We start from the raw sequence: 26,569 nt of genomic DNA, 5'->3' as shown, positions 1-26,569 counted from the left end.
ACTTGAATATTGATATCTGTAGTAACGTATAAAATGATAAATAATCAATGAGAGTGTTTGAATAGCTAAATTTTTGCAAATAGTAATTAGCACATTTTTCAACCCATCTTTTTATATTTCCAATCACATTTTTATTTCACATATATCAAATCACAAAAAGTATTAGAGTAATTATTCTAAATAATATTTCAAATAATACTCTATCCAAATTTATTGAATTTTTTCATTTAACTATTTTCTATAAGAACATTTCTTCAATAAAGTAAACATATTAAAATTCGATGTGGCAGTTTGATAATCAAATACATAAACATATTAAATGCAATTAATATCATGCGTATTCATTAGAAACATATGCTACTGTATGCATTATAAGTACGGGTTAAATTCTAGTTTGTTGTTAATTTTGCCCCTTAAAATTTTGAGTTATAAGTTTGCACACAATTGTTTGTTGGCCAAGCTATGACTGATTTTTTGCAAGCCAAGTTATGATCGATAATGTATTTAGAGATCAATAATGCAAGCCAAATCTATATGATCGATAATGCAAGCCAAATCAAGTTATGATCGATAACGCAAGCCAAATCTATATCGTTTTTTAGGACTTTCCATATTTATATGTATCATTCTATCTTATTTTGAAAGTCATTTAGGTGAACTCTACAAATAAATAACAAATAACTAGAGCTAATATAAAAAAACAAATGATTAAATCAATCGAAAGATATCATCATAGAGGATTTTCCTAAAATTATTTTGATTCCATTTACAATTTCCCACCGTCCCGCGATTACAGGCCTTTAACTATAGTACAACGTACAACTACAACATAAATAATTTTTTGCTTTTCTTCTTCTCTTCCACAACTCCACTTTCTCTCTCTACAATCCTCGATTCAATCGAATCCAAAATCCGCTCAAAATCTAGGGTTTCTAGACGCACGTAATATTCATATTTGACATTGATTTTTAGTACCGGTTTTGGTTGGATTTTATCATTGTGAAGAGGGAGCAAAATTCTATCCGTTAGGGTTTTCGAGTTGGTACAGATCTGATTCTCGGAAGAATTGGCCGAGTTGATTAGCGCTCCAATTTTGAAGAATTCACCATGTTTTGGCGTATGGCTGGGCTGTCTACTGCGTCTCCTGTGAGTATAAAACGCGAATTTTGGGTTTATCAATTGGTTTAATTTGTGTTTTCTGTTGTCTTGATTTGTAGCGTTCAAGTTTTTTATGTTGAATGTGTTTAATAGTGGAAATGCTCAATTTGAAGCGTGATTATTTAGCAATTTTGGAAAAGGATTGCCCGGTTGCCTGCTGTTGTGCTAATTTGTTGGGGTTTTGAAGGAAATGGAAATTATAGGGGATATCTTTTTTTGGGAATTTCTTAGTAAATGCTTGGGGAAGTTTGTCATAATGGGCTTAATTGATATGCAATGAATCTTGATTTAGTAGCCGTTCTTGATTTGCTAATGGGGGCAATCAACTGGACGGCAATGGAACAGTGCCTCTGATGTAGCCAATATCAGGATACTGATGTTGTTTTTCTATTTTTTGATAGTGAACTGTGTTGTCATGGACAAGACTTGCTATTTCTGATGAAGTAGTTTAATAAGATTGAGGTAGATGATGTTTCTAGTGTGAAAATTAGTCTGATTTTGTATTTTGTGGGGAAATGATACCGAAAAGAGAATTATATACTACCCTGGTACTGAGAATTGAGACTGTCATTATATTTGGCATTTGACTTTTGTCAAGTGGTTGCTATACTGTTCACTATGGATCATAGATGAGAACTTCGAATTTTTGGATCTTATCACTTGCTGATTAATTTGCATGTGCAAATGTATTCAATAGCGTAAATGTTAAACCATGCAGATGAGTCCAACTGTAGCTTCATATATGATGATTCCTAGTTGATGGAGAATCACACTCCTGTGGCTAGAGAATAGAAACTAGGATGTGCAATTTTTTTTAACGGTAGGATCCGTCAATTTCAAGAATAAAGCGCTGTCCTTTTGATTCAGGGTGTGATTCATGTATTTTTCTGGGGTGAGTGCTCTCCATCATAGCAAATGCAACCTAATTATAATACTATGGAGATGCATATGTTACATTTGACTGATGGTTGACTGATTGTAGATATTCCAAGCTTTTATTATTAACTATAATTGTTTTAGTGCTGATGAAGAAGTGATATATTGCAATTATGGATTGCTCTAAATTGTTATTTAGTGTAAGAATGTAAGAGTTACTTTGTGAGCAACAAAATTTCAGCAGTGTGTCAGCAAATTTAGTGAATAAAATCAAGAACAGTTTCAGTCGATTAAACTCCGGCCATTTTAGAGATTGGAAACCCAGAATTTCAGTAATACTAGAAACAAAGAGTGGGAAGGACCAAAAGAGAGCATGAAGTAGCCGAGAATTAGTGGAATGGTAGGAGGAAAAAAAAATGAAAGTGATGGAGAAGAAGAGGATGAATCAAATGGTAGCTGAAACCTTGCTTTAAACAGTCTCCACATGGAGCTAATATATTAAGTGCAGCCTTGTGGAATCAGTCATAAGTTTTACAGTTTTCGATTTTTACAGTGATTAACCTTTACCTACCTAGAAAAACATAAATATTATTATTGAAAACCAAAGCTAGAGTTTTTTTTTACCCGGATCATGTTGCAGTTATTTTCCAAATCATTGGGCTTGCAAAATACCTAGGATTTACAATTGGATGTATACAACCTTATTGTTATGCCTTTTTTTTTTGATTTAATTATGAATTTTTAAAGTTGCTCAACTTCATGTTTCCAGACTGCGTTAAGATCAAGAGGTTATTGGATTATGTTTTCTCCCATGAAAGTCTTTTTGTATGTGTATCCTGTCTTTGCAACTTACTCTGCAACCGTCCTTCTTTAGCATCTCGTGTTGCTGTTTTTCTTTTATGTTTATTTTGGTGTTAAAGAACATTTTTGTTAGTGTTTAAGTTTTTTAGATATAAAGATATGATTTGAGCATAAGGATCCTGGTTTTGACTTACTATATGATTGGTTCAGGTGGAGACCATACTAGACAAAGAGAATTATACATTGGAGGAGCTGTTGGATGAGGATGAAATAATCCAAGAATGCAAAGCTCTTAATGGCCGCCTTATCAATTTGTAAGCCTGTGGTTTAATGCGTCAAGTACTCTTTGCTCTTGTTTTCTATAAGTAGGCTGGCTGCTAACATGTTTTAGAATCTCTCAAATTATATTAGCTCTTCTTGGCTTCCATGCTACAGCTGCTAGACAGTTCATTCAATTCTTGTTTGTGCTCATGTTGTCCCCTTCACCTTGTGTCAGTGAAATCATGGTTCTTTTTCTTTTATGCTTGTCATAGAGTAGTAGTTATCCAGCCTGTAATTGTAAGGGATATTTTTTTTGGTTGTATTGCCATCTAATGCTAATGGGGCAGGAATTAAGCTTGCCAATCTACATTATTTTGCTCACACTGAAGGATGTTTTAATCATCTTTTAAAGCTTAGGATGCTAAAGTATCCAAGGGACCAAAAAATGCAGTAAAATATATCCAGGGGACCAAAAAGCTAGTATAATATATTCAAAAAAGTGCTCATTCTATCTTCCAGGCAACATTGGCTCACTTTGAATGTCAGCGTTGTCAGTCTTGGTATTAAAGGCCTGCCTTGATTTATTTGCCTATTCTGCATACCTCCTTGTTGATTTGCGTTAATCACATCTTGGATTGAATCACTTTGGAAAGACATCTATTGGAGTACGAGTACAGGAGTTGAAACAGAAAGGAGGAAATATTAGGCCTTAGAGAGTGATCTATTGATTTAAATAGCCTGCAAGTGGAAAGACAGGAATGGATCGATTCTGGCCGGATGCAAATGTTAGTATGTGGGTTTTGAAGATTAAAAAAGAATTTCTGACGGCAGTATGAATGTCAAGTTTCTGAGTGTTTCATGCTGTGCATTTACCTTTGAGCCTTTATTACGTTTATTCACCTCACTCGCTCTACTGATATCTGGTTTATTACATGGTGGCAAATGTTTATTGGCGATAAAGGTAGCTCTGTTTCTGGGGAACCAAGTGGAATAACTGTTTGTTCATGAGAGTGACAGGTTGCAGAAATGAAATTAACCTTTTTTAACACCCATGTAAAAGTCGAAAGTAGGTGTTTTTACTGTTTAATGACAATTTGTTTAGTTCCAGTTCTTGTACTGTACAATTGCATTCTTTGCCTGTAAAAGAGATTTGAATCTCCTTTCCTGACTTAATTTGTGCCTTTACAACTTAAATGCTCCTATTTGTGTATAACGTTTACTGTTTAATGACAATTTGTTTAGTTCTTTTATTGTACAATTGCATTCTTTGCCTCTAAAAGAAATTTGAGACTCTCCTTTCCTGACTTAATTTGTGCCTTTACAACTTAAATGCTCCTATATGTATATCACTTGATGAAGGATCAATTATTGAATAAGAATCAATTATTGAATCAGGATAAGAAGATCAATAATTAAACCAAGGAAGAAAAGTGATTTGGATTTTCGCAAGCGTAAGATGTTTACTTGTTGAAGTTGGGTACTTTGGCCTGCAGTTGGATAACATCACTTGAAAATGAAGAAAAGGTGACATATTAAAGTAGCACCTGTTTCAAACTTTTGTATGGGGTGAAGTATTAGGTGGCTTTTATCATCCTATTGGAACATAGGTATTTGGAATTGGCGAATTTGCGGAAAATAAATGGGAAAAGCAGGGGATCTATTAGGTGGATCTAGAAATTGGGGAAGTACTTCTGCATGACTTGCATTAACGTTTACATTTATATAGATGCAGTACTTGCACATGCAGAATGCATTATTTTCTTGGATGAGTGGTTGACTGGTTTCTGTATGCAATTTGCTTTGGAGTTAGACTTATTAAAGCATTAGGTTATAGATAGTGGGATCAACAGACCAAATGGTATGGAGGGTTTGGTGTCCATGTGTATGTAGCATGAGTCCTTTTAAGTAAATATTTAAGGTATTTTGACATCTCCCACATCCCATCGTCTTTATGTCATTGGACATAGCTCTTGTACATGTTTTCAGTTAGAGAATTGATTTCTTGATCCTTTCTTGGGACTTAAAGCATTTCTGCTCATAATGCCAGATCTCTTCCATTTTTTGTTCTTGATTTGGTTGTTCTTCTCGAAACATTTACACTTACCTTTGAATTGGGTTTTTCACCACTTTTAGTTCCTCAATTTTCGGCAGTATTAAAGAGCATCTTGCACGGTCATTTTGTGTTTTCCACTTCACAAATCCTTTTCAGCCAGAGGTTTTGAATGCCCATTGCCTATGACTTTTATGTACAGCAATGTGGCAATATGGAATGCTTTTGTCCACTTTAAGTCAAGGCATCTTTATTTGGGAAATCTTTATTTTTATTTATTAGAAGGAACGGAATAAATTGTAGTGTTTTAATTTGTTAATGAGATGCAGAAGATGTGAAGCCCTTTGCTAGTATGTTTAAAGTTTTTCTTGAAAGTTGGGTTTCTTAAGTACAATGAAATTATTGTGCAAATTAGTAGTTGTGTCTTTCATAATCTACTTGTTTGGTACTATAGTGCTGTTAGTGGACAATAGGAGCATAATGGTACAACTTTTGATAATCTCTTTGTGGACATTAATTAAGAAGGGAAGCTACTCATAACCTGATTGACTGCAGCAAAAGGCAGTCATTTCTTTCATTGGGTGGATATTCAATGGGCTTGATAGTCTAAATACTATTAGTTTAAAACAAACACACAAATTGAATGATGAGTTTTGTGTGCTTATTTTAGGATTAAACTTTTCCTGCTTCACTTTAGCAGTTGGCATCTGGTGTCTTCTCACACCATTTGGTTGTAAAAATTTGCTGAGGGAAGTTTTTATGCAGCTTTCTACTTATTTTCTTGGTAATACAGGATAAGTACCACTGGGAAGAATGAAAAGGTTTTGCATCAGTTGTTAATTGATCAACACACAAGCATTAAAGAAGCAGACTGGATGACGTATCTACTGCCAATAAAAACCTTTTGATGAAAAATTTGTTATTTGATGCATGTATTGGGACAGATCAAGTTCGGTTTCTGTAGGCTGGGCTTAAAATTAAGCTACTGCTAGTGATAATAGATACTTGAAATGCGTATATATTTGGCCTTTTTGTCACCTGTTTCAAGGATGCTTGTTGAATATGTTTAGATTTTCACTTGGATGCAAGAACTTTTAGGCATGTGAACCTTGTGATCTAAATGCATTTCTAACATTCTATGTGTTGAACCTTTTAACATGTTTTCTGAGAATTCTTTTGGCTAGTAACTATAATACTCTTTTCTTTCCTAAATTAGATGCTGTTTTAAACCATGATATAATTGTGATACTGCAAATGATTGGGTACTCTGTTATGAGCACAAAATATTTCATTGCTGACATGCAGCTTGGGTGAAAGAGCCAAATCTTATGAAGCTTGTGGTGTTACTAGTTTTAATAGTTTAAGCTTTGAAATTTAATATGTTTCTGAAATGCCTTTTTGCTAGTTTTATACAATTGTTTTCTGTTGGAAGTGTAGATACTGTACTTAAAGCATCACACTGTACTTAAAGCATCACACTGTACTTAAAGCATCACATACTTGCAATAATGGAAAGGGTTGGATTCTGTAATTGGGTATGACTTTTTATTGCTGACCTGACTTGCAGTTTGCGGGAGAGAGCTCAAGTTGAACAGCTTGTTCGATACATTGTGGAAGAAGCTCCTGAGGATGCTGAGAAAACACGAACTTTTAAGTATGTATTAGGATATCATTCAAGTTTCTCATTAGATCTTTTTTTAGCATTAGTAACTATATTTCCTTTTCAACTTGAATTTATCTAATGAGATTTGTTTTACCTGTTTCTTTGTAGATTCCCTTTTATTGCTTGTGAAATCTTTACATGTGAGGTTGATATAATACTCAAGGCTTTAGTGGAGGATGAGGAGGTATGGAATTCTATGAGCTTTCCTATTGTTAACTTGTATTTTGACTTTTGATTTTATTTACAACTTGGATCTTTAATTTTTGTGGGCAGTTAATGAGTATTCTTTTCTCCTTCCTGGAACCTGGGCGCTCTCATAGTACTCTGCTGGCTGGTTATTTCAGTAAGGTATTGTGATACTCTGCTTTTGATGTTAAACGGGTTTGGAAGACATTACACGATATTTGACCTAAGCGTGCAATGGGAATCTTGGTTCTTTACCAATGAAATCAATGTAAGACCCATTCTTCAGCCTGGGAAGAATCAGCAGAATGCTAAATATAGTTAATAGGGAAATAACATAAAATGTGGGTGGGGACGATATTGGTAGGTGTTCTTGTGATGAATTTTTGTTGAATTGAAGTGATGTATTTCTTTCTCTGGAATCAGCTGTCATAATGCCTGGAAAAGCAAACCACCTACCATTTCTCCATTTTCTCCTTTTTCCTGCATTTATATTTGTTTTACTCTCTTTTTGGGTGGGTTTGTTTGGTCTGGACCTGTTTCCAGATTAGCCTGCAATAATTACATTTTATCTTTTCTATGTGCTGTATATCAGGATCTCTTATATTTCCCATCTTTTTTCACAATGTGAATCTGCAGTACTAATACAATAAATCTTGTCCCTACAATCACCACTGAGTTTGACCTTGTTGCTTTGCATTGGCATGTGCATCTGTTTTGAGAAGCTGGCTTCAGGCTTTTCTTGTCTCAGTTTCAGAGTTCTTGTTCTATACCTTCATCTAATTCATTTCAATGTTCAAATTGTTACATTCCCATGATAATGTCTAACCTAATGTAGTGTCTGGAAAACAAGAAAACTGGAAAAAAATGAGACTGATGTAGTTATACTTATTTGCATCTGTTTTCTCTGTTGGTACATTGTTGGATTAACTATTCTGTTTGAAAGTTTTCGGCAACTATCTTGCCAGATTTGTGGGATATAGCTCATGATTTTGTTTAAATGTGTTTTCCTACAATTAATTCTCAAGGGATTTTCTCCTTTTCTTTTGTGGGTTAACATAAAGGGAAAATCTATTCAAACTTTCCTTCACCGGAACTGAAAACATTCTAATACCTCTAGTCTAACCAGCCCTTACATTGCATACACGTTTACGCATGATTTGCGTACTTGTGCTGTAACAGAGTCACATGATCCATATGGAGGCCAGTCTTTCCGAAATGTTGGTCCCTGGAGTTTTGAAACATGCTGCTTTGTGAGGAATTTTCAAAGCCATCTGCCTCATCATAAAGCAACGGGAAGACGAAAAATACAGAAATATGCTTGTACTGGGCTGTTAATTTGTACTAGTCTGTTGACTAAAGTATTTCTAAAATTTGTATAATGAAAGTTGCCTAGATGTCCATAAGCATTAATGTAAAGATTTGCCAATTCTTATCTTTGCTATGCAGTTTTGGATTTATAAGCAGGAAAGTAAGGCTGCTATTTACTATCATGCTCTTCGCTTCTATTATATCAACACGACATATACGTGATCTTGAGATTTACTGAAAAGAGTGTTATCTAGTTTTTATAAAAAACTTAATGTTTCATGCTAAACCATTCTTATGTTTGGGGAATTTTTTGACTTTCCTTAAGAGTCGAAGCTTAGACATGAATCTAGGTGCCATATTATCTTCTTATGCTTAAGCCAGCATTATATGTAATCCTTTACTTAACATTTGCTGGTTTATCTCTATGAATTGCTTGGATGTGAGGTGAGGAATGGATTATTTTGGGGTATTTGAATTTGTTTACTAAGATATGCTTTTTTGTCAAATTTTATGGTTGATTCTTTCTTCCCCTTTTGGGGTGGGTTGGGGGTTGGGGTGGTTTTATTAGCTGGAAATAATGGTTATTGGAGATTGAAAAGGTCAAGGTGTTTGTCTTGCCTGTTTCTCTGTTCATCATGACTGTGAGCTTTCTTCTGAATGGCATGTGTAGAGGTTTTACCTTTTGACTCTGGTCAAACAGATGAAGCTTTAAGCAGTATTCATCCTTCAGTACTTCCTTTTTAAATTATCTTTGCATTATGTGTTGGCATTTGATGCTCGGATTTCTGTATGCTAGGTTGTTATATGTCTGTTGTTGCGGAAGACAGTTCCTTTAATGAACTATATACAGGTTAGTCAAATGCTTTTGCCCATGTTTTATTGGAGTATTTTTATATTATGCTGTTTCTTTTCTGTTAGTAGTGACTGTTGAAATTTTTTGATACATATATATGCTCCCAAACATGTATTAATTCTTTTTGTATCTTGGTTCAGTAGAATTCTATAATCTCCTGATTTTTCTTTGGACTCTGTCAGGCTTCTGGGACAAATGGGCAGCATGCTTTTGTTTCTTTTATTACTTTCGCCTGTGCTTGTGTTCTACTAATTTGATAATTTAAATAAAGAAATGAACTTGTTGCACATCTATATAAGTAAGCTTCACACTATTGCTGTCTATTCTCTTCTCCCCTTCTCCCTAGAGCTATGTTCAGATCCTTTAGTAGTGATTTGGCTTCTCATCTCGTAATAACTTTTGGGTTTTACCACGGAGGGGTGTTGATTGTACAGTTACAACTGGAGCTGCAACATTTATTTTTTTGTGAAGCTTGGGCTTGATTAGAGTTGAGTTTTGAAATCAGCTAGTATGATACTGAAAATTCACTTATAGATTTTTCTTAATAAATTAATCACATTGCACTTCATTCAGACATAACTATTTCTACATGAATGTTTTTGGCCTGGGGTTTTGTTCAAGTTTATTGTTAATGGCCTCTTATAATTTTTTCTCCCAAACAAAATGCATTTAGTTTTTTGTTGGCACTTTTCACCCATCTTCTCCCATTACTGTTCCATAATCCCCTTGTTTGCATTGCAAAAGTGGTTCAGGTTCTCATACCTTTTTTGAAACAGACCCAACCTATCTTTAAGCAGCCAGAGTAAGGAGGTCAGAAGCATAGTTATTGCAGCGCCAGAATGGCAATGGCCTCTCTTTAGGCTTCTTCATCTTCTTTAGCCAATTATTTTTCAAGTGTCGTTTTTCATTTCTCTTTTCTAATACTTGCTCAGATATAAACTACATAATCTAATGTGGGGATTTTGTGTCTGGTTAGTTGGTTTGTCTATAATTTTGTTGTTTATTTGGAAAATTTCTTGTAATTAGGCTGCATATAGTTTAGATCTTAAATGAATCTAAGTAAATCTATCCCTGAGTACCTTATATCTCCAGTTATAATCGTTAATTGAGAGTTTGAATCGTGCTTGAGCTGCCTAATTAGAAAGAAGTCCAAGTCATGGTCAGGGGTCCAGCAGCTATTTGAGTATGAAAGATTTGATAGAAGTTTTCAGCTATCAGAATTGGTTGTATCTGACCTGGGTAAAGTTGATTCCATTTTACCTAAAAGAGGTTGAAAGCCAGAAATTATGGTGAAAAGTGTTGCATCGTGATTAAAAAGACTTCTATCTCAATGTGCCTCCAGAGACCTAAATGCTAATGTGGAAGGTGGTAAAGTTTGCTTGCATGCTTATATCTGGAAAAGGTTGCTTAGATCTGGAAAAGGTTCCTCACATGAGATGACAATTCCTTATTTACCTATAATGGATGGGGACGTCCTATCTAATTTTTATCAGCTTTTCTGGTGATATTGCATTAGTCACAGTTCTTAGTAATGATATGACTAGATGAATATAAGATTGAGTGAATGAGAAGTGAACTAATTCAGTTTGTGAGTTTGGCTACATTAAGATCTAGCAAATATACTGGCTTTATAGGATTCAGATGCTACTTGTGGTCTCTTAGACTTTACCATTATTAGTTAAATATTTTTCAGAAGAGGGCTATAGGTGTTGAAGAAAATGGAAGATAAGCTAGCTAGCTGGAGATGTTGTGTCAATCAAAACATGGGAGAAAACTCTAATAATGGCCTTTTCTCTTAAATTTGTCAGTTATTGATTTTTCATTTTAAAATCCTGAAAAGCTGCTACTAATGGAAGTCAAAAATTAGAGAAACTCTTTTCAGATGAGCTCATTATGATATGATAAGATTTTGTTGAACAACTAGAGCAAAGTGTCTGTTTTGGAGAGGCATGGGGAATGAGATCTATTGTTCTTCTAATGCCTTGCATATAATTGGTTTTTGGAGTTATGGAGGTGAAAAACCGGCCTCTAGTGGGAAGTTTACTGGTTTGATTATGGGATGAATGAAGGATGCAGGTCAGAAGCAAAGCACATGTTTAAGAATTCAAAATTTTTACTCTTTAGATGACTTTTGATATCGGTTTGTTACTTTTCTGTGGCGTCATGAAAAAGCATGTGAATGGAATTGGATATACTTACTTTTAGATAACTTCTGATATTGGAAATGGAGATATAAGGAATTATTTATTCCTCATGAAAGGCTTCAACTACATTGTTGACAAACAAAAAAGCAAAGGTTACAGATGATTTGATCATTAAACTCATCACACCTCCTGTGAAAGTTGCAGTCATCATAGGAATCCAACCAGTTTGGATTTAATCTTTTGAGGTTTGTTGTCAAGTTGCATAAATGTCCTCCAGTTGTTGACGTCACAAAAAAGCATACGCCCAAATTTACTGTTGCCAATGCTTTACTGCAGGGTCATTGCCAATAAATTAGCAACATCTATCAATATCTAAACTTTTCCAGTATTTTTCTTTCGGAAAGGTCAGTGTATTTTGATGAACGGGATAATGATTTTCTCTAACCATGATCAAGAATGGAGGTCATGTAATTTATTTTTGGTGTTTCGCAGCCTGAACCAGTTTGGGATATAAAATTTAAACTGTTTATGTCTTAGCTTTACGAAATGAACAAGTGAATCAATTGGAGAAGGGGAAAATCTCAGCCAAAATCTACTATGGCATCATTATATTACCAGTACTTCAGAACATCCCTTTGAAATTTGCTATGTAAAGGTTGTGCTGCACCAAGGGTTACTCTCTTTTACTGGAAACCACTGTGAAAGCGCTGGGTTATACTGGTAGTAAATTGGAAATCTACTAGTAGAAGAGTTTTTAACAAGATTGTGTGTATTGGACATGCCTCCTGGTATGGAAGGCTACTTGCTAAAAATCTTGGTCGGAAAAGTAACAATTGAAATTTGCATACATTCCTTGGGGAGATATAATATAGTCTTGGTTGGTATTGAGAAGAGAATATAAAAGGAAGTATGGATTACAAGTTTCTTTGTGGTTGCATAATGGATATACTTGGAATATAGGAAGCTCTTTAGATAGGAATTTGGATTCGATAGACAGATTAATGAAGTTCTTTTAGTTCTATCTTTGGAAAAGGAAAGAACTTTATGTGAATGGGCTCCAAGGGGATAAAAACCAATGAAGATACTTGCTACCTTCTTTGCATATGTCTCTAAATGAGTTAATCTTGCATTGACCTTTCAAAAAACCAAAAAAATGAATGGGAAGAATCTGAGGATTGTAAATGTAGTTTCTACGACTTGTGTCTTTATTGAAGTTTTTTCCCCCTCTCAATCATTCATCAAGTTTGCTCATTTCTTTCATTCAAAAGTTTGGCCGAGTTTTCAAATTTGCAACTTCCCATAGCAGTTTTTATGTTTGCAATTGAGCATTTAGAAGTCAGTCAGCTGATATGTTTGGCTTTGTGCCTGTGCAGGCTCATCAGGATATTATAGGGAAGCTGGTTGACCTAATTGGAATTACATCCATCATGGAGGTTCGATACTTTTTGTTGTTTCTCTTTACCTCTTTACTGTTAGTCTTGAATCCTAATTTTTTCCCCCTACAGGTTTTAATTAGACTAATTGGTGCTGATGAACACCTGTATGCGAACTACACTGATGTTATGCAGTGGTTAGAAGGAACAGATGTGCTAGAGATGATTGTTGACAAGTTCAGTTCATCTGTAAGTAATTTAAGGAACCTGAACTTTTTTACTGTTCTTGTCAAGCCCTTGTTATCTTTTGAGGACCTGTGGAGGACTAAAAAGATTGTGTTAGCTTGATGGAATACACTATGTTGCAATTTTTAATTATGCTGCTTGTATGGGATGGTCTATGAAAGAACTTTACCTTTGAAAAGCTGGAGTGGGTTTCTATTCATGTTTTCCAATTGATAACTGGAGAAATACTGTTGCAGGACTGCCCAGAAGTGCATGCTAATGCAGCAGAAGCTCTTTGTGCTATAACTCGATATGCCCCACCAGGGATAACCTCTAAAATCTCCAGTCCTAGGTGGAATTTTACTTCCTACTGTATCATTCTTGGTTCCTTCATACCTTGGCTTCACTTGAAACTGGCTTGATCACATTGATGACAAGAATGTCTCGCTGTTACAGTTTTGTGGCAAGATTGTTTCGTCATGCTTTGGAGGACTCTCGACCAAAATCTGTGTTGGTCAACTCATTGTCTGTGTGCATTTCTTTGTTGGACCCCAAGAGGCTAACATCAGGAGCATATTATATGTACAGCCGCCAAATGATTCAAGGATCTGGAATAACCCCTAATCCTGAGACCGTGGATGGAATGCTTGAAAGCCTAGGTCTGCGTGATACATTACCAATTTCTCCTTTAGTTCTTACCTTGTTAACAAACTGCTGCTGTGGACCCTTTTTTTTAATACTTTTCCTTTTTAAACATTTTGCTTCAAAGACGCTACCCTGTGATATCCCTGCCATGTGCAAATTTTGAGTAGAATGTGAACTGTTGCTTAATTTTTTTTCCGAATTGAAAATCAAATAGCTGAAGTTGCTTGCTCAAATTAATAGTATTGCTGATGTAAATTTTTATTTACCTTATAGGCTGCTATATTTCTTTCATGAGAAATTTGACGTATCAGAATTTTTTTTTTTTGGGTTTGAGATGCTTGCTCCATTTAATATGTGCTGTTAAAATTCTTGAATATGATAAAGGGCATGAGTATTTAGAGTAGGTTATGCAATGATGAGAAAGATGTAGAGCTGTTCCAGTAAACTGATAACTAATTTTGATGATCATGAGTTTCTGCAACATGAGGATTACAAAATCGATTTGAATATGGGATGATTGCCTGGAGTAGACGAAGTTTATCTGCAAAAGGATTTATTCATTCTTTTTTGTTGCAAAAAAAAAAAGTGCTAAACGTGTTTGTTGATCTTTTTGTGTGCAGCCAACTTATCTACTAAACACGATGTCATAGTTTCTGTAGCAGCACTTTCACCGTTTTAGGTTTATTTGTTCAAGTAATTAGTTTCCATTTATTCCAGTAATATTTTTAGCTGCATCTGAATGCAAATAGAACGATTTGTACATTTTTAATCTTCATCATTTTCTTGCTTGGATCTAGGTAATTTATTGTAGGAAAATTTAAGCCCAAATATTTCTGGAGTTTGGCATCTCTTGCCGCTTCTTCTGGAGTACTTCAGGAAAGGTTTATAGGTGCATGATGATATTGAAGGTGATTTATATTTAGCACTTCTAAGGGCTGTTGATTTGTAAAAAATGGATTTAGGAAGCCTTAAAGCATCTTGGAAAAGGGAATAAAAATATGCTGTGATAATTTCTTCTTCGTTAGATAGGCAGGACAATGTTTGACTGCGAATGCAAAAGTAGATGTCCAGATGGCGATATGACCCGGTTTGCTTGTATATAGTACTAGAAGGCTAAAGTGATTTGTCCAAGTTTTTTTTGCAATGGCATGCAAACTGAAATTGGGTTAGCTTACATGAACTTTGGATATTATATCTTGATTTTGCAGGTGATTTGCTGAAGCTTTTGGATGTTTCCTCTGAGGACTATGTCTTGCTGACTACATATGGAAAGCTGCAGCCACCTCTTGGAAAACATCGTTTGAAGGTCTCCATTCTGCTTTCATTTTCATTTTTGTTAAAAGAGAAACTTGTGGATTAGATTTTTCTTTTTGTTTGCTCATAGTAAAATTAGAAGTCTGCTAATATTCTATTGCCTTAGATGTACTGCCTAAAATTTTAATCTTAATTTGCATAATATTCTCCCTAAGGTTCATACAGTTTGGCAATGCACAAACTTGATTGTATGGTTAAAAATTAATTTTCAGATTATAGAGTTCATCTCAGTCTTGGTGACTGTTAGTAGTGAAGCTGCAGAAAAGGAATTGATTCGCCTTGGTGCTGTGAAGAGGATTGTGGAATTATTTTTTGAGTAAGTATTCTATGTCTTTCTACCTTATCTACGTAAGTCTGCTTTGTACCAAGAGATCTTGGTTTGTTGGAGAATAAAATGAGCTACTGAGACTTGGGATAACCTTGAATTCAGGTACCCTTACAATAATTTTTTGCATCATCATGTGGAGCAAATAATACTGTCTTGCCTGGAGAGCAAAAACTCTTCATTTGTTGAACATCTTCTTCATGATTGTAATCTTGTCGGAAAAATGCTTGAAGCTGAGAGGGATTCCATCTTGGCTACTGATCCAACCAAGGTGATATTCCAGTTTGTTATTTAGTTGGATATTGAGTGTGAACAATTTGGGTTCAGCATCTAAACCTTTTGTCATTGACTTGTACCATTCTTGGATCTGCTTTTCATATACTTTTCCTGTTACCACCTTTTCCCTTGGTAAAAAAATTGTCTTCATATGTCTTGTAGCCAACTGTTCCTGCTGAGGAGAAATCACCTCCTAGGATTGGGAATATTGGACACATAACACGCATTGCAAATAAACTTGTTCAACTGGGAAATAACAACGGTGATATACAATCACATCTTCAGGTTCTTTCTAAGCTCCTTTCTGTTGATTGCTCGCTAGGAGCGTGATTGTCCTTTGCTTTATCAGATTTTGGTGTAATATCCTCCTGTACTTAAGTTTTTCTTTGCATAAATCTGGGGCTGCAGTTTCTTGCTGTTTCTTGAGAGACATGGAATTATTGTCCTCAGTGTAAGTAGGGGAAGTAAACTACTAAAGTAATGCACCTGAAAGAATCATCCTGCATGTGGTTTCAAAAGACAGTCACAGATTTTGGGTAGTCTTGGTGGAATGGAAGGTCTTTTAATCACTTTTAATGCCATTTAAGTGGTGGCTAATTATAGCTTTGGTATTATATTCTATCGGTAGTGGATTGGGAAGTGAGAGTCTTTGTGTAGAAGTTTAAGGAGTGACAGAACATGAGAAGAAAGTGAGACAGTTCTTTGGTCCTCAAGATTACCACAAAGAATGGAATCATGTGTGCCAATGGCGTGGATACACTTTTTGTACGTTATGTTTTTGTTTATTGATGGACTTGTTTTGGTTTGAACTGTATCGTCAGACTAGTGTTTTTTGTTGTCATGTACCTTGTAGTAATTATCTACTTCATATTTTCTTTTAAGTAATTCAATAAAACAAATTAATAAATATTAGCTTCCTGTAGAAGTCCTTGGTATCAGAACTTGTATAACCCTCAATGTATCAAGTATGGGACATTGGGATGCCTCTGTTATTTGCCCTTTGAGGAGGTTAGATGCTCCTTGGATACTTGACTCCATAATCTGTATCAGTTGCCAACCTTTAGTCTGGAGCCTTTTGAGGTCATATAAAATCTGAATTAGCAACTTTCCGTTGGCCACAAAATTTGCACTTCTGTCTTCCCAGCAATATGTAGGCTGCCATCAACTATTATTTGAGTCTTATTCTAATAAATACGTTTCCTTGGAATAACTCGAAGCTTTACAACTCTGCCTACTTGTTTTTCCTTTGTTTTCTCTTGCCTGTCCATTAGTCAGCTGAAAGTGGGTCTGTACCTCATTAGGCTAATAATCTGTTCTCTTGGTCCTTTTTTATGTTTTTTTTGGGGGTACCTATTGGATCTTTCTTAGCCCAAGGCTTGAAATGAAGTAAACTATTGTGATAAGAAATTATTGTTGTCCTCTTAGTTGTGAAAATCATGCTATGATGATTATGCTATGAATAAGGTTTTTGTCGTTTATTTTGAAGTTTACTTTGTGGTATCTGAGGATATCCTATTGATGAATCTCTATAGAATGAATGGCAGGGCAGTTTGAGAATGTATTGTTGTCTTCCACTATAAAGTGAGGATTCAATCTGCCATTGTTGAGCAAACATTACTTTTCTGTATATCACATGGCTAAGACAACCTAGTGTTTACTAGTCCATCAGCATGCTTCCATTTTTTTCGTTAGCTGTCTGGTCATCCATGAATTGGTGATATAACCACTATTAGCTTTATTGGATGGATAAATATTGTCCCAAGGACAGTATACTTACAAGATGTCCATCCTTCATTATTGAGATCCATGGCACACCCTGGATTAAAAGGGGACCTATTAACAGGTGACATTACCTCCATTAGCTTCATTCGATGGATAATGAGTTTCCGTGGAGTACTTCGAATCCTTGCAACTCCTTTCCCTAGTTTTTCTTTTGCTTTTCTCTTTCTTTTCCATTACTCTTGTGAGAGTGGACCTGCACCTCAATAAGCTCCTAGCTTGTTCTAATGGTCATTGTTTTTTTTAAAATAATACACAATTGCTTTGTCAGGCCAACGCTTGACTTGAAGTAAGATATTGTGATCAGAAATCATTATTGTACTCTTAGCTGGGAGAATTATGCTATCATAGTTATGCTAAGGTATAAGGTTTTATTGCTCATTTTGAGGTTTATATTGTGGTACTTCTGAGGATATTCTATTCATGAATATATAGAAGGCACACGCAGATTTACATTGGGGCCAGTGGGGGCACGTGCTCTCATGGTCCAAATAAAATACCATTATTAGGCTTGGGATTTTTAAAAATTTTCAAGTTGTGCCCCAGCTAAATTTTGAAATAACAATGATATAGTAAAGTTATTATTGTAACTTGTCATAAAGTAAGTGAGAGAAGAAACAAGTAGCAGCAAATATCTAGGACTCCAAATTTCAACTCATTATTACTTACATGTTCACTCCACCTTGACCCAAAGAAAGTAGTATTATTTTATTTTAGTCTTTTACAGAAAGTATCTCCATTTCATAGGGAAGAAAGCATTTATGAACAAATTTGATTTTGTTAGTTGTATTATTGTTGATATTAAACACATGCTTGTTATTACTAGTCACTTGTGGATTCAAAAAAATTACCACAGTGAATTTGATTTCTTCCTTTGATCTTTTATGTTCTTCCCTAATAATTTAAGCTGAAAATCATCATCATTTCCTTTTAATTATTTCTTTCTAGTCTGATTAGCCGTGTGTCATTATTGTATCCCCAATGAACATTATTTCTCGCTCTGCCACTTATGGAAGGAATGCATAAATTTTGCATGTATTATTGTCTTCATGTATGCAAGCACGGACTCAATCAACCATTGTTAAGCACTAGGTTTCCTAATTATTACGTCTGTATATGTCACATGGATAAGACAGCCTAGTTTTTATTAGTTCATCAGCATGATCAATTTTTTCTGTTTGGCTGACTAGTCATCTATTAATGTGACATGTAGCCTCTATACCTTCGTTAGATGGCTAAATATTGTCTTAAGGACAAAAATTGATGAGAAGTCCATCCTTGATTACTAAAATCTGAATGAAACTTTTCATTTCCATGGCATAACCTCTATCACAAAGGGAGCTATTATTTGGAGGCATGACCTCCCTTTAGCACTGGGGCATTATACCTACAAGAAGTCAATCATTGATTACCAAGATTGGAGTGAAACTGTTGTTTTCCATGGCTTGTTAAGCTTTTATATGTGCATTAAATGTGGAAAGATCGCCTCTCATGTTGAAGTATCCTTTAATGCCAAAAGGGTTTTTAGGCAAGAATTAGTTGGCTGTTGAAAGTTAGGGACTAGGAACTGTGGTTTTCTTTTGTACAAATTCTTTGGAATAACAAGTAGGTACGGTTGTGTTATTTATAGGTCTCTGTCTTTGGTTAGCCTGATTTAAGTGCATCATTAATTCAGTCAGTATCTCGTGGGTAAGGCAAATGTGCAAGCAAAAAACAATGGAGTGTTAATGAGGTATACTGAGATGTGGTACATGATTTGGATGTCTAATTGAGCATCTTTGAACGAGGAGAAGTGAAGAAATGATCAAAAAGGTCGAGTTCTTAGCTTTTCTAGTTTTTTTTTTCATTGACTTGCAGGAGCTTTTACTTTTGATTTGCCCCAGGTTCTCCTAATAGTGTCTTTTTCTTGATTTGGAAAGGATTTAACTACTAGCAATTTGAGGAATATGCATGGTTCTACATCTGAAGTGAGAAGGTTTTGTAGTGATATAAAAGTTTTGGGTCTTATAATCACTTAGGATGACTGAGTTTATTACTGTTTCAGAAGAACAGTTGCAGCAAGTTTTCTTAACATTTTGAAGTTAGTGATTTGATTTTCTTTAATCACTTGAGGGGAGATGACCATTTTGTGCTAATCCTTGCTTTTTAGTAATGTGCTGTCTTGATTGTCATTATTGCTAAAATTACCACCCAGTGACATCTTCATTCATATTTTTCTTGGTAGTTCTGTTGTTTCAAATTAAATTCGCCAGTCATTGCCTGATTATAGGTCTCTGTTTCTTAATCTTGATAAATGATCTCTTTTTTTATTGTCTGAAACTGTTAATATCCTCTTTGTCCAGGAGAATAGTGAATGGGTTGATTATCATACGAATGTCTTACCGAAGCGCAATGCAGTGGAAAATGTCTTCCAGTGGGCTTGTGGGTAAGAGTTCATGCTCAATTTGCTTTATGCAATTGGTTGGTTGCCCCTCATTTGTGTCGTGTTAGTGGGAGACTTAGGATACAAAAGTTTGCTTGGACATGTATTATTTGGAAAAAAAAAAAATTGTTACTATTCACAAAACACGTTTCCTTATCACCTTTTTATCTTGCATGTATCACATCAAAAAAAGAGTTACAGTAATTAATACCCAAAAATTTTCCCAAATAACCTTCAATCCAAGCAAACCTACCTTTTCTCTTCCGATGATGGATTGATCCTTTTTCCACACCCCCCCCCCCCAACCAACAAAAACCTTAAGTTAGCATTGGTGGCTCAAACTTTGGAAGTAGAGGTGGAATTTTTGTAGTGATAACGTGCATTGATTTCCAGTTGTAAGTGTACAAGGTGCAAGCCCCCCTCACTTTCTTTTCCTTTTGGAAATGAGACATTTGATTAATTACAAACTCAAAGCTTATTTTCCTGAGTCTATCTGTGTCATTTTTAGTGCATTCTAAAGTATTACGTGTCATAATTGTGCACGAATATTGATGTCCTTTTTTTTTGGTAATTTTTAATGAAGTCCTGCCTTTGGTACCTAGCCAAGCCCCAGGCAGGTGGTTAGATTTGAACTGATTGAGGGACACAAATTGCTTCTTTGTGGTTTTACTGATAGTCATCACTTTTATGCAACTCTCCTGGACTAAATTTAGGTGGTTTCCCAGCATCATCTTTAGTTGCTATTTCCATCTCCCAGTTCTTTTTGGCTTTAAAATTTGCACTCTTTCTGGTTGTTACATGTCTTGGTTATTTATTCCTGTGTTTGTTTCTTTTCTCTTTTTCCTGTTCCTTACCAAGCTCCCTAATTCTATGCCAATTGCTGTATTTTCTGACTTGCATTTAGTTTATTTTCATATGTTGTTTCGTTTCTTAAAGTTCCTTTTCTGCCCTTTTGACAGGTTTGTTTTTGGTGTGCATGTGCTAAATGTAGAGTTCTTTTGCTTTGTCCTTGTGGGACTTGGCATTTTTAGTTTGCTGTGTCCGTTTTCATAATGCTTATAATCTCTGCTCTCTTTTCAAACTTGTGCAGTTTGCTAACACTCATTTTATCCACTCTTACAGGAGACCCACAGCACTGCAGGATCGGGCAAGGGATAGTGATGATGATGATTACCAAGATAGAGATTATGATGTTGCTGCTTTAGCTAATAACTTAAGCCAGGCCTTCCGCTATGGGATCTATAGCAATGATGATATTGATGAGGTGCTCTTTATAACTTGCAAAAAATTTCTTCTACGTGTTTGTGTTTCATATTAGTATTATCTGTTTGCTTTTGGTTGCGGAATGACTGTGCATCTCAAGAATTGATGAACTGAAGAAGAATACTATCTGTTGCATCTTTTAAGGCATCCATGTTTTCATCAATTGTGAAATAAAGCATTAATTTATTGTTGCCACAGTAAACAGTAAGGATGATATTCGATTTTGAAGAGTTTTGGTATTCTGTTTAAGTAATTTTCACTGGATTGGAAGAATCAATGCTGTGATTGATCTGCCTGTATTTTCTGCAAGCTCTGCACACGCAGACATTATGTCAAGTCCAATGTTTAACAGCAAGCATTTCTACTTTGTTTTGACACTTGAATTTTACTGCTTTTTCCAGAATCTTCAAATGACATTGGTTTGAGTTGCTGGTTTATGTTACTGATGTGTTGTTCCTCATATTGCTTTTTTCCTACTATTGGGTGGTTCATGGTTGCAACTTTCTGTGCTTGAGAGTAGATTAGGACCTGAGGAAGCAGGTTAAGAGAAGCCCTTGCTCATACTATCCATTTCAAAGGAATTCTTGCTAGTTATCTGATGCCTTTTTCTTCTTCCATGTGGCTAATATCAGTTGTGTATTGCGTCAAACATTAAAGAGGGAGACTGTAGGAGGAACGGTGGGAAAGGATGGGGTAGAGAGAGATCTTTAAACATTAAGCATCAAACTTGTGTGCTTTTATTTGTTTATTCCTTAGTTGGAGGTGTGTGAAACTATCCTGCATGGAAAGTGGAAAAATGGCCACATCTACCATGAACAGGAGTAAAAATAATTGTCTCATTTTCAACTTAAGCTGTAGAAATTTTGAAATTTATGACTTTAAAACTGATATGGTTTCAATGTAGTGTTGCATCTTTTCCTTGCTACAAAATTAGTTAATCCTGTCCTGTGTATTTATTTATTCACTTGTTTTCATATAATTTCCTACCTATTAGGTTGTTGAGGTTGTTTAGCGAATGGTAATTATTATCTTCTACCTTATCATTTTTTAAAAAATATCCTGATTGCATATGCATTATTCGTGCATATATATGTCTGTTTTAACTGTATCTATTTACTTTTCAAGTGGTTAGAGGCACTCATTGTTAGTGGAGTGTCTGGATAAAATACTGTTTAGCACTTGGTTTTTAGTTAGTATTTTCCCATCAGTTACATGAATACATTGTTTGTTGCTGTGTGCAGACTCATGGCTCGCTGGAACGAGATGATGAGGTTTGTTTTTGTTGACTTTTCTCATGAACTTGCCTTCTTTATTTTCCAATTGCACTGGGAGTTGGATTAATTGAGGATGAGTAAATATCTTGCGAAGTAAGTGGGTCATTTTAGTCAATTAAATTGTGAAACTCTAACTAAAGTTGCAGAATATTAAATAGGAAGAGGATAATGTGACGGTTTTTATATGTTCAATGTACTGTTGCAGAATGATCACTTTTTTTGGGAAATTGTTTTTTCAGTTTGCTTTAAGGCACTTAACGCTGCTTTTATGCGGATTCTTAAATAGATTACTGATTTCACTTGGATCAGGGCTACCTTTCCTGGACCGTGTCTTGACTAGGCTTTTGGTTGGATGTAAATAAACTCCTCAGAGCATATCCAGTCTGTTGTCTATATGGGCGTTCTAACATTAACCAGGATAAACAGGACCTTTGCTTTGTTTGTCAATTAAATTTATTGTCTGTACAGCAGAGAAAGCTGCCTAATGAAGGAAGAAAAATCAATGTAGTTTAGAAAAGATCACAATTTAGATGGCTGCCATTCTCTTGGAAACTTTCCATTAAACATTTTGAAACTTTTTATGCATTGTTGACTTCAGACGTTTGGATAATTATCTTGCAGGATGTCTACTTTGATGACGAATCTGCTGAAGTTGTCATATCTTCTCTTCGTCTTGGAGATGACCAAGAAAGGTATGTCAAGTTCGTAGCTTGTTTTGTGGAGACTTCCTACACACATCTTTTCTCATTTTTTATGATGGCACATGGCTGTACTTGGTAAGATTTGTAAGCACATGAAGCATTTCTGATTTCATGAGATTTATCACGACATTTCTGGTTTTGGGGTTTTAATATTCTGCTTTACAGTTTCTGAGCTCTTCTCATTTCTCCTCATGGAGCATTTTTATGTCTGACATTTTGTCACCACATGGATCCTACATTATTTCAGATTCCTTAAATTGTGGGCTCCTTCCTGTTTTTGTTTATTCAGCTCTAGTTTATTGGTGTAATGGTGGTTGTATCTCTAACTTGCACATGCTTGCAGTAGCTCTCTTTTCACGAATTCCAACTGGTTCGCTTTCGAAGATGACAACACTGTCAATGAGCGATCAACTGGCACAGTTGCTTCACCATCACCGAAAATCGAGGGGACGGGGGCTCACGAGAAGAATATTCTTCATGGAGATGATGATTTGGCAGATACTGCAACTTCTGAATTCCCTGAATCAAAGCCAAGCCTAAATGATCCTGCAACAGAGGATATGCCGAAGAAATCGAGAGAGACAGAAACAGAGAGTGATAAGCCACCTGAATGGGTTGAATGGAGGGAAAGCTCTGAATATGGTGAAACCTCTGACCCAACTTCTGATTTGGATGATACAGCTCGGCCGCCGTGCTTACCAAATGGTGAGCTTCAAGTAGAATCTAAGGATCAGGTGGATGAAGTGAGCCCAGCTTCAACAGATGCTTCTCCATCTGATGCTGATGTACCTGTAGACGCTCTTGAAACTGAGGTTGGAATATCACAGGAATCATCAGATGTCACCTCTGGTTCCCGACCTTCAGAATCAGGAGATGTTAAACCAAACTCCCAGAATGATGACTCTCTCCATCCGGAGAAGCCACCTATTACAGCTGAAGGATCCTCTGGAGGCTCGGAAAGCAAACAGTAGAATTGATGTGGGAACTTCTGTAAATTATAACTTCAAATCATGTGGAGCTAACCAAGCAACACTGCAACTACAAACTTGGGAGACAAATTCTGGGACAGCTGCAGTCGAATGGTTACTTGCTATACCAGAGCCTTCTGTACATTAATGTGGCTCTTCTGTCAAATAGGGCTGATGATTTTTTCCCCACCTTTAAATGACTGCGTTCACTCGTGTCTCTCACATGAAGCTCTTTTTGCATGTAATTCTTTGGGTCTGTCATCTTCTCTAGCATCAACCTGTCGGCAAAGAGTCAAGGTGGCTGATCACTGATGAGAAGATGAATGCTGTAAGCCGAGAAGACATTTGTTTATAGCTTTCAAAGGATCCTTCGCCCATGGAAGTGTTCTTTCAGATGAAACAGTGTTAAAACTATTTGGGGCTTTATGTAATCACCTGATTCGAACGAGTGTCCTAGTTCCATTACAAGACAAATAATTGCTCTCTTGCAAATTTTGTGCACCATTCTGTTGTTTACACGTTTTATTATCTAGCCAAGAACCTGCTAGGCCATTTAACAGCTGCTGCTGAGCTTTAACTGCTGCTTCACATAATTATTTTATTGACTTAGGGTGTATTTGATAAAATTGAACTCTGAAAATTGAAGTTTGAATCCATTAAGTTGTTGAATTGTTAAGTATTAAATTAAACACATTTGAGTGCATATCATATTCAGTGTAAATGAATTAATTTATCACTTAATTTTGGGATCAAGTTTTGTCTAAAAAATTCAGTGTCAGTTAAATAATTTAGATGTTCAATTTTTTGTTATCAAACGCGCCTGAATATGTTAAGATCTAAATTTATTAAGTTTAAGTGTTGAATTAAGTTATCAAACCGGCGTTAGTTTGGAAAGGTAGTTCTAGATTATCGTCGGCCAAAAAATTGCTTGCTTTTTTAGTTGTTTGACCAAGCGGGGCAACTATTACCAGCTTGAAGAGATTAACACACACTCACACACATACACACATATAATATATATATATATATATATATATATATATATTTGAGGCAATTTTTCTAAGCATTTGAGTCTGATGGCACGATCATCTATGCAAATACTATCCTGGATAGATTGCTTGAATTTGAGCAAGGGAAGATGGAGAATTTTCCAATCCACAAGTCCCAAGGACTCCAATTATGCCTCTGGACTTTAAAGCAGACTTGAACAAATTCAATGCAAATCTAACATGTCTGCATAACAAATGAAAACAGAGCTGCTTCAGGAACTAGCAAAACAAATTGAAGATGCTTTTCATTAGGCTAAAGGAAAAAAAGGAAAAGGATATCCTTGAAAGCTCAATGATGCAAATTGAAGTCGGAACCTCTACTTTGGAAAATGAAAATACAAATACAAATGTCTCTATGAAGAAATTTTTTTTAGGATCTATCCAAGGTCACTAGCACAACAAATAATAACGATGATTGAAAAATCAAGAAAATCCTCCTCAGACACACAAAAGAAACAAGATAAGTTATTTTTTTCAAAGATATGTCCATCGAATCTGGGCTATATTACAAAAGATTCCGATTCTTCAATAGTCGGTAAATACTAAATAGACAAAATCTAAGGTTGAGCCCCACAAAAATACAATTCAGATGATTCACACGAAAGAACATACAAAAAAACAGAGGGATAATTTCATAAATCTCCCCTGAGTTATCTGCTAATTTCACTGAGCTCCCTTGAGTTTTGAAAAATTACACTTACCTCTCTTGATTTGACACCTTTTGTAACCAAACTTTGGACTTGGTAAAAAATTTAAATGAATACCCCAAAATACCCTCACCTTATAAAGTTCAATTACTTTCTAAAGCAATAATAATATAATTAGTCTACGTATAAGAAAAGATTGTCAAGTTTTCAATATCAAATTTATTGTTTGATAAGCAAAAATGACAATAATTCTATACTATGATAAAATATTTTTCAATACCAAACTTATTCTTTGTAAATTAGAGAAGAGAGTGTCATCATAATGCTTTTAGAGTTGGTTGCTTTTTAGATGCATGAAACTATCATAATGCTTTGCAATAGTAGTTTTGGACCTTTTTTTAGTTAGTTAGTATTGCTTTTAATACAAAAAAAAAAAAAAAAAAAAGATTGACAAATAAAATTGGATCACATTAAAAGTTCTCAAAGAAAAATTCACTAGTTTGACATTTAATGTTGGTGTTTATAGTTCCATAGTTTTACTATAAAAAATATAAAAAGAAATGAGGAACAAGAAGAGAAAATGAAAAGAAAATAATTATAAATCCCATTCTTTTTTATATACATACTAAAAATGGAGTTTTATTTAACTGTTAAGGCTAGCATTGTCATTTTAGGTGGATAAGGGAGGTAAGTGTAATTTCTAAAATTTTAGGGAAGCTCAATGAAATTATCAAAAAACTTAGGGGAGGTTTCTGAAATTATCCCAAAAACAAATTTTACTATGTAAGCAATGATGTTATCGAATTTCTCTTATATTAGACTAGATAGAAATTCTATAAATAGACTATACATGATCTCATGAAACCAACCGATCTTCTTACAATTTTCTTGATAAAAATTCTCTCTTAAACACACACTATCTCTAGAAAATTTCTCTTTTGTAAACTTATCTCTTATCAATAAAGAATCTTAACTTTGAAGAACTAGCTTAAAGTTTTGAAGTTCATA

The 26,569-nt window shown here is 35.1% G+C and overlaps 1 protein-coding gene across 3 annotated transcripts; it reads left to right on the top strand.

Moving 5' to 3' along the window:
- Positions 1–568: 568 nt before the first annotated feature.
- Positions 569–24,369, top strand: LOC113708583 (uncharacterized). 3 transcript variants are annotated; one of them, XM_027231075.2, is made up of 19 exons: positions 569–1,146; positions 3,046–3,149; positions 6,714–6,800; positions 6,918–6,993; positions 7,083–7,157; positions 9,100–9,153; positions 12,674–12,733; positions 12,806–12,922; positions 13,156–13,250; positions 13,355–13,557; positions 14,752–14,849; positions 15,070–15,173; positions 15,288–15,453; positions 15,621–15,743; positions 19,580–19,662; positions 20,782–20,923; positions 22,164–22,193; positions 22,818–22,888; positions 23,244–24,369. In XM_027231075.2, exons 1-19 carry the CDS (start codon positions 1,108–1,110, stop codon positions 23,866–23,868), a joined length of 2,352 nt encoding a protein of 783 aa, XP_027086876.2. In that variant the 5' UTR covers positions 569–1,107; the 3' UTR covers positions 23,869–24,369. The 3 variants fall into 3 exon arrangements, with proteins under 3 accessions (XP_027086876.2, XP_027086875.2, XP_071921259.1); XM_027231074.2 differs by having other exon boundaries at positions 570–1,146; positions 23,241–24,369; XM_072065158.1 differs by lacking the exon at positions 569–1,146 and adding an exon at positions 4,492–4,620 and having other exon boundaries at positions 23,241–24,369.
- Positions 24,370–26,569: the final 2,200 nt, after the last annotated feature.

The sequence above is a fragment of the Coffea arabica genome, chromosome 9c, assembly GCF_036785885.1.
Source record: "Coffea arabica cultivar ET-39 chromosome 9c, Coffea Arabica ET-39 HiFi, whole genome shotgun sequence".
NCBI classification, from domain to species: domain Eukaryota; kingdom Viridiplantae; phylum Streptophyta; class Magnoliopsida; order Gentianales; family Rubiaceae; genus Coffea; species Coffea arabica.
The sequence above is the reverse complement of the archived record's forward strand: the minus strand, read 5'-3'. Positions and strand labels throughout refer to the sequence as shown.

Coding starts and splice junctions, on each gene's coding strand:
- LOC113708583 (XM_027231074.2), top strand. CDS start 1,108: ATGTTTTGGCGTATGGCTGGGCTGTCTACTGCGTCTCCT. Junction 12,734..12,805: donor GAATTACATCCATCATGGAG/GTTCGATACTTT, acceptor TTCCCCCTACAG/GTTTTAATTAGACTAATTGG. Junction 22,889..23,240: donor CTTGGAGATGACCAAGAAAG/GTATGTCAAGTT, acceptor ACATGCTTGCAG/TAGCTCTCTTTTCACGAATT.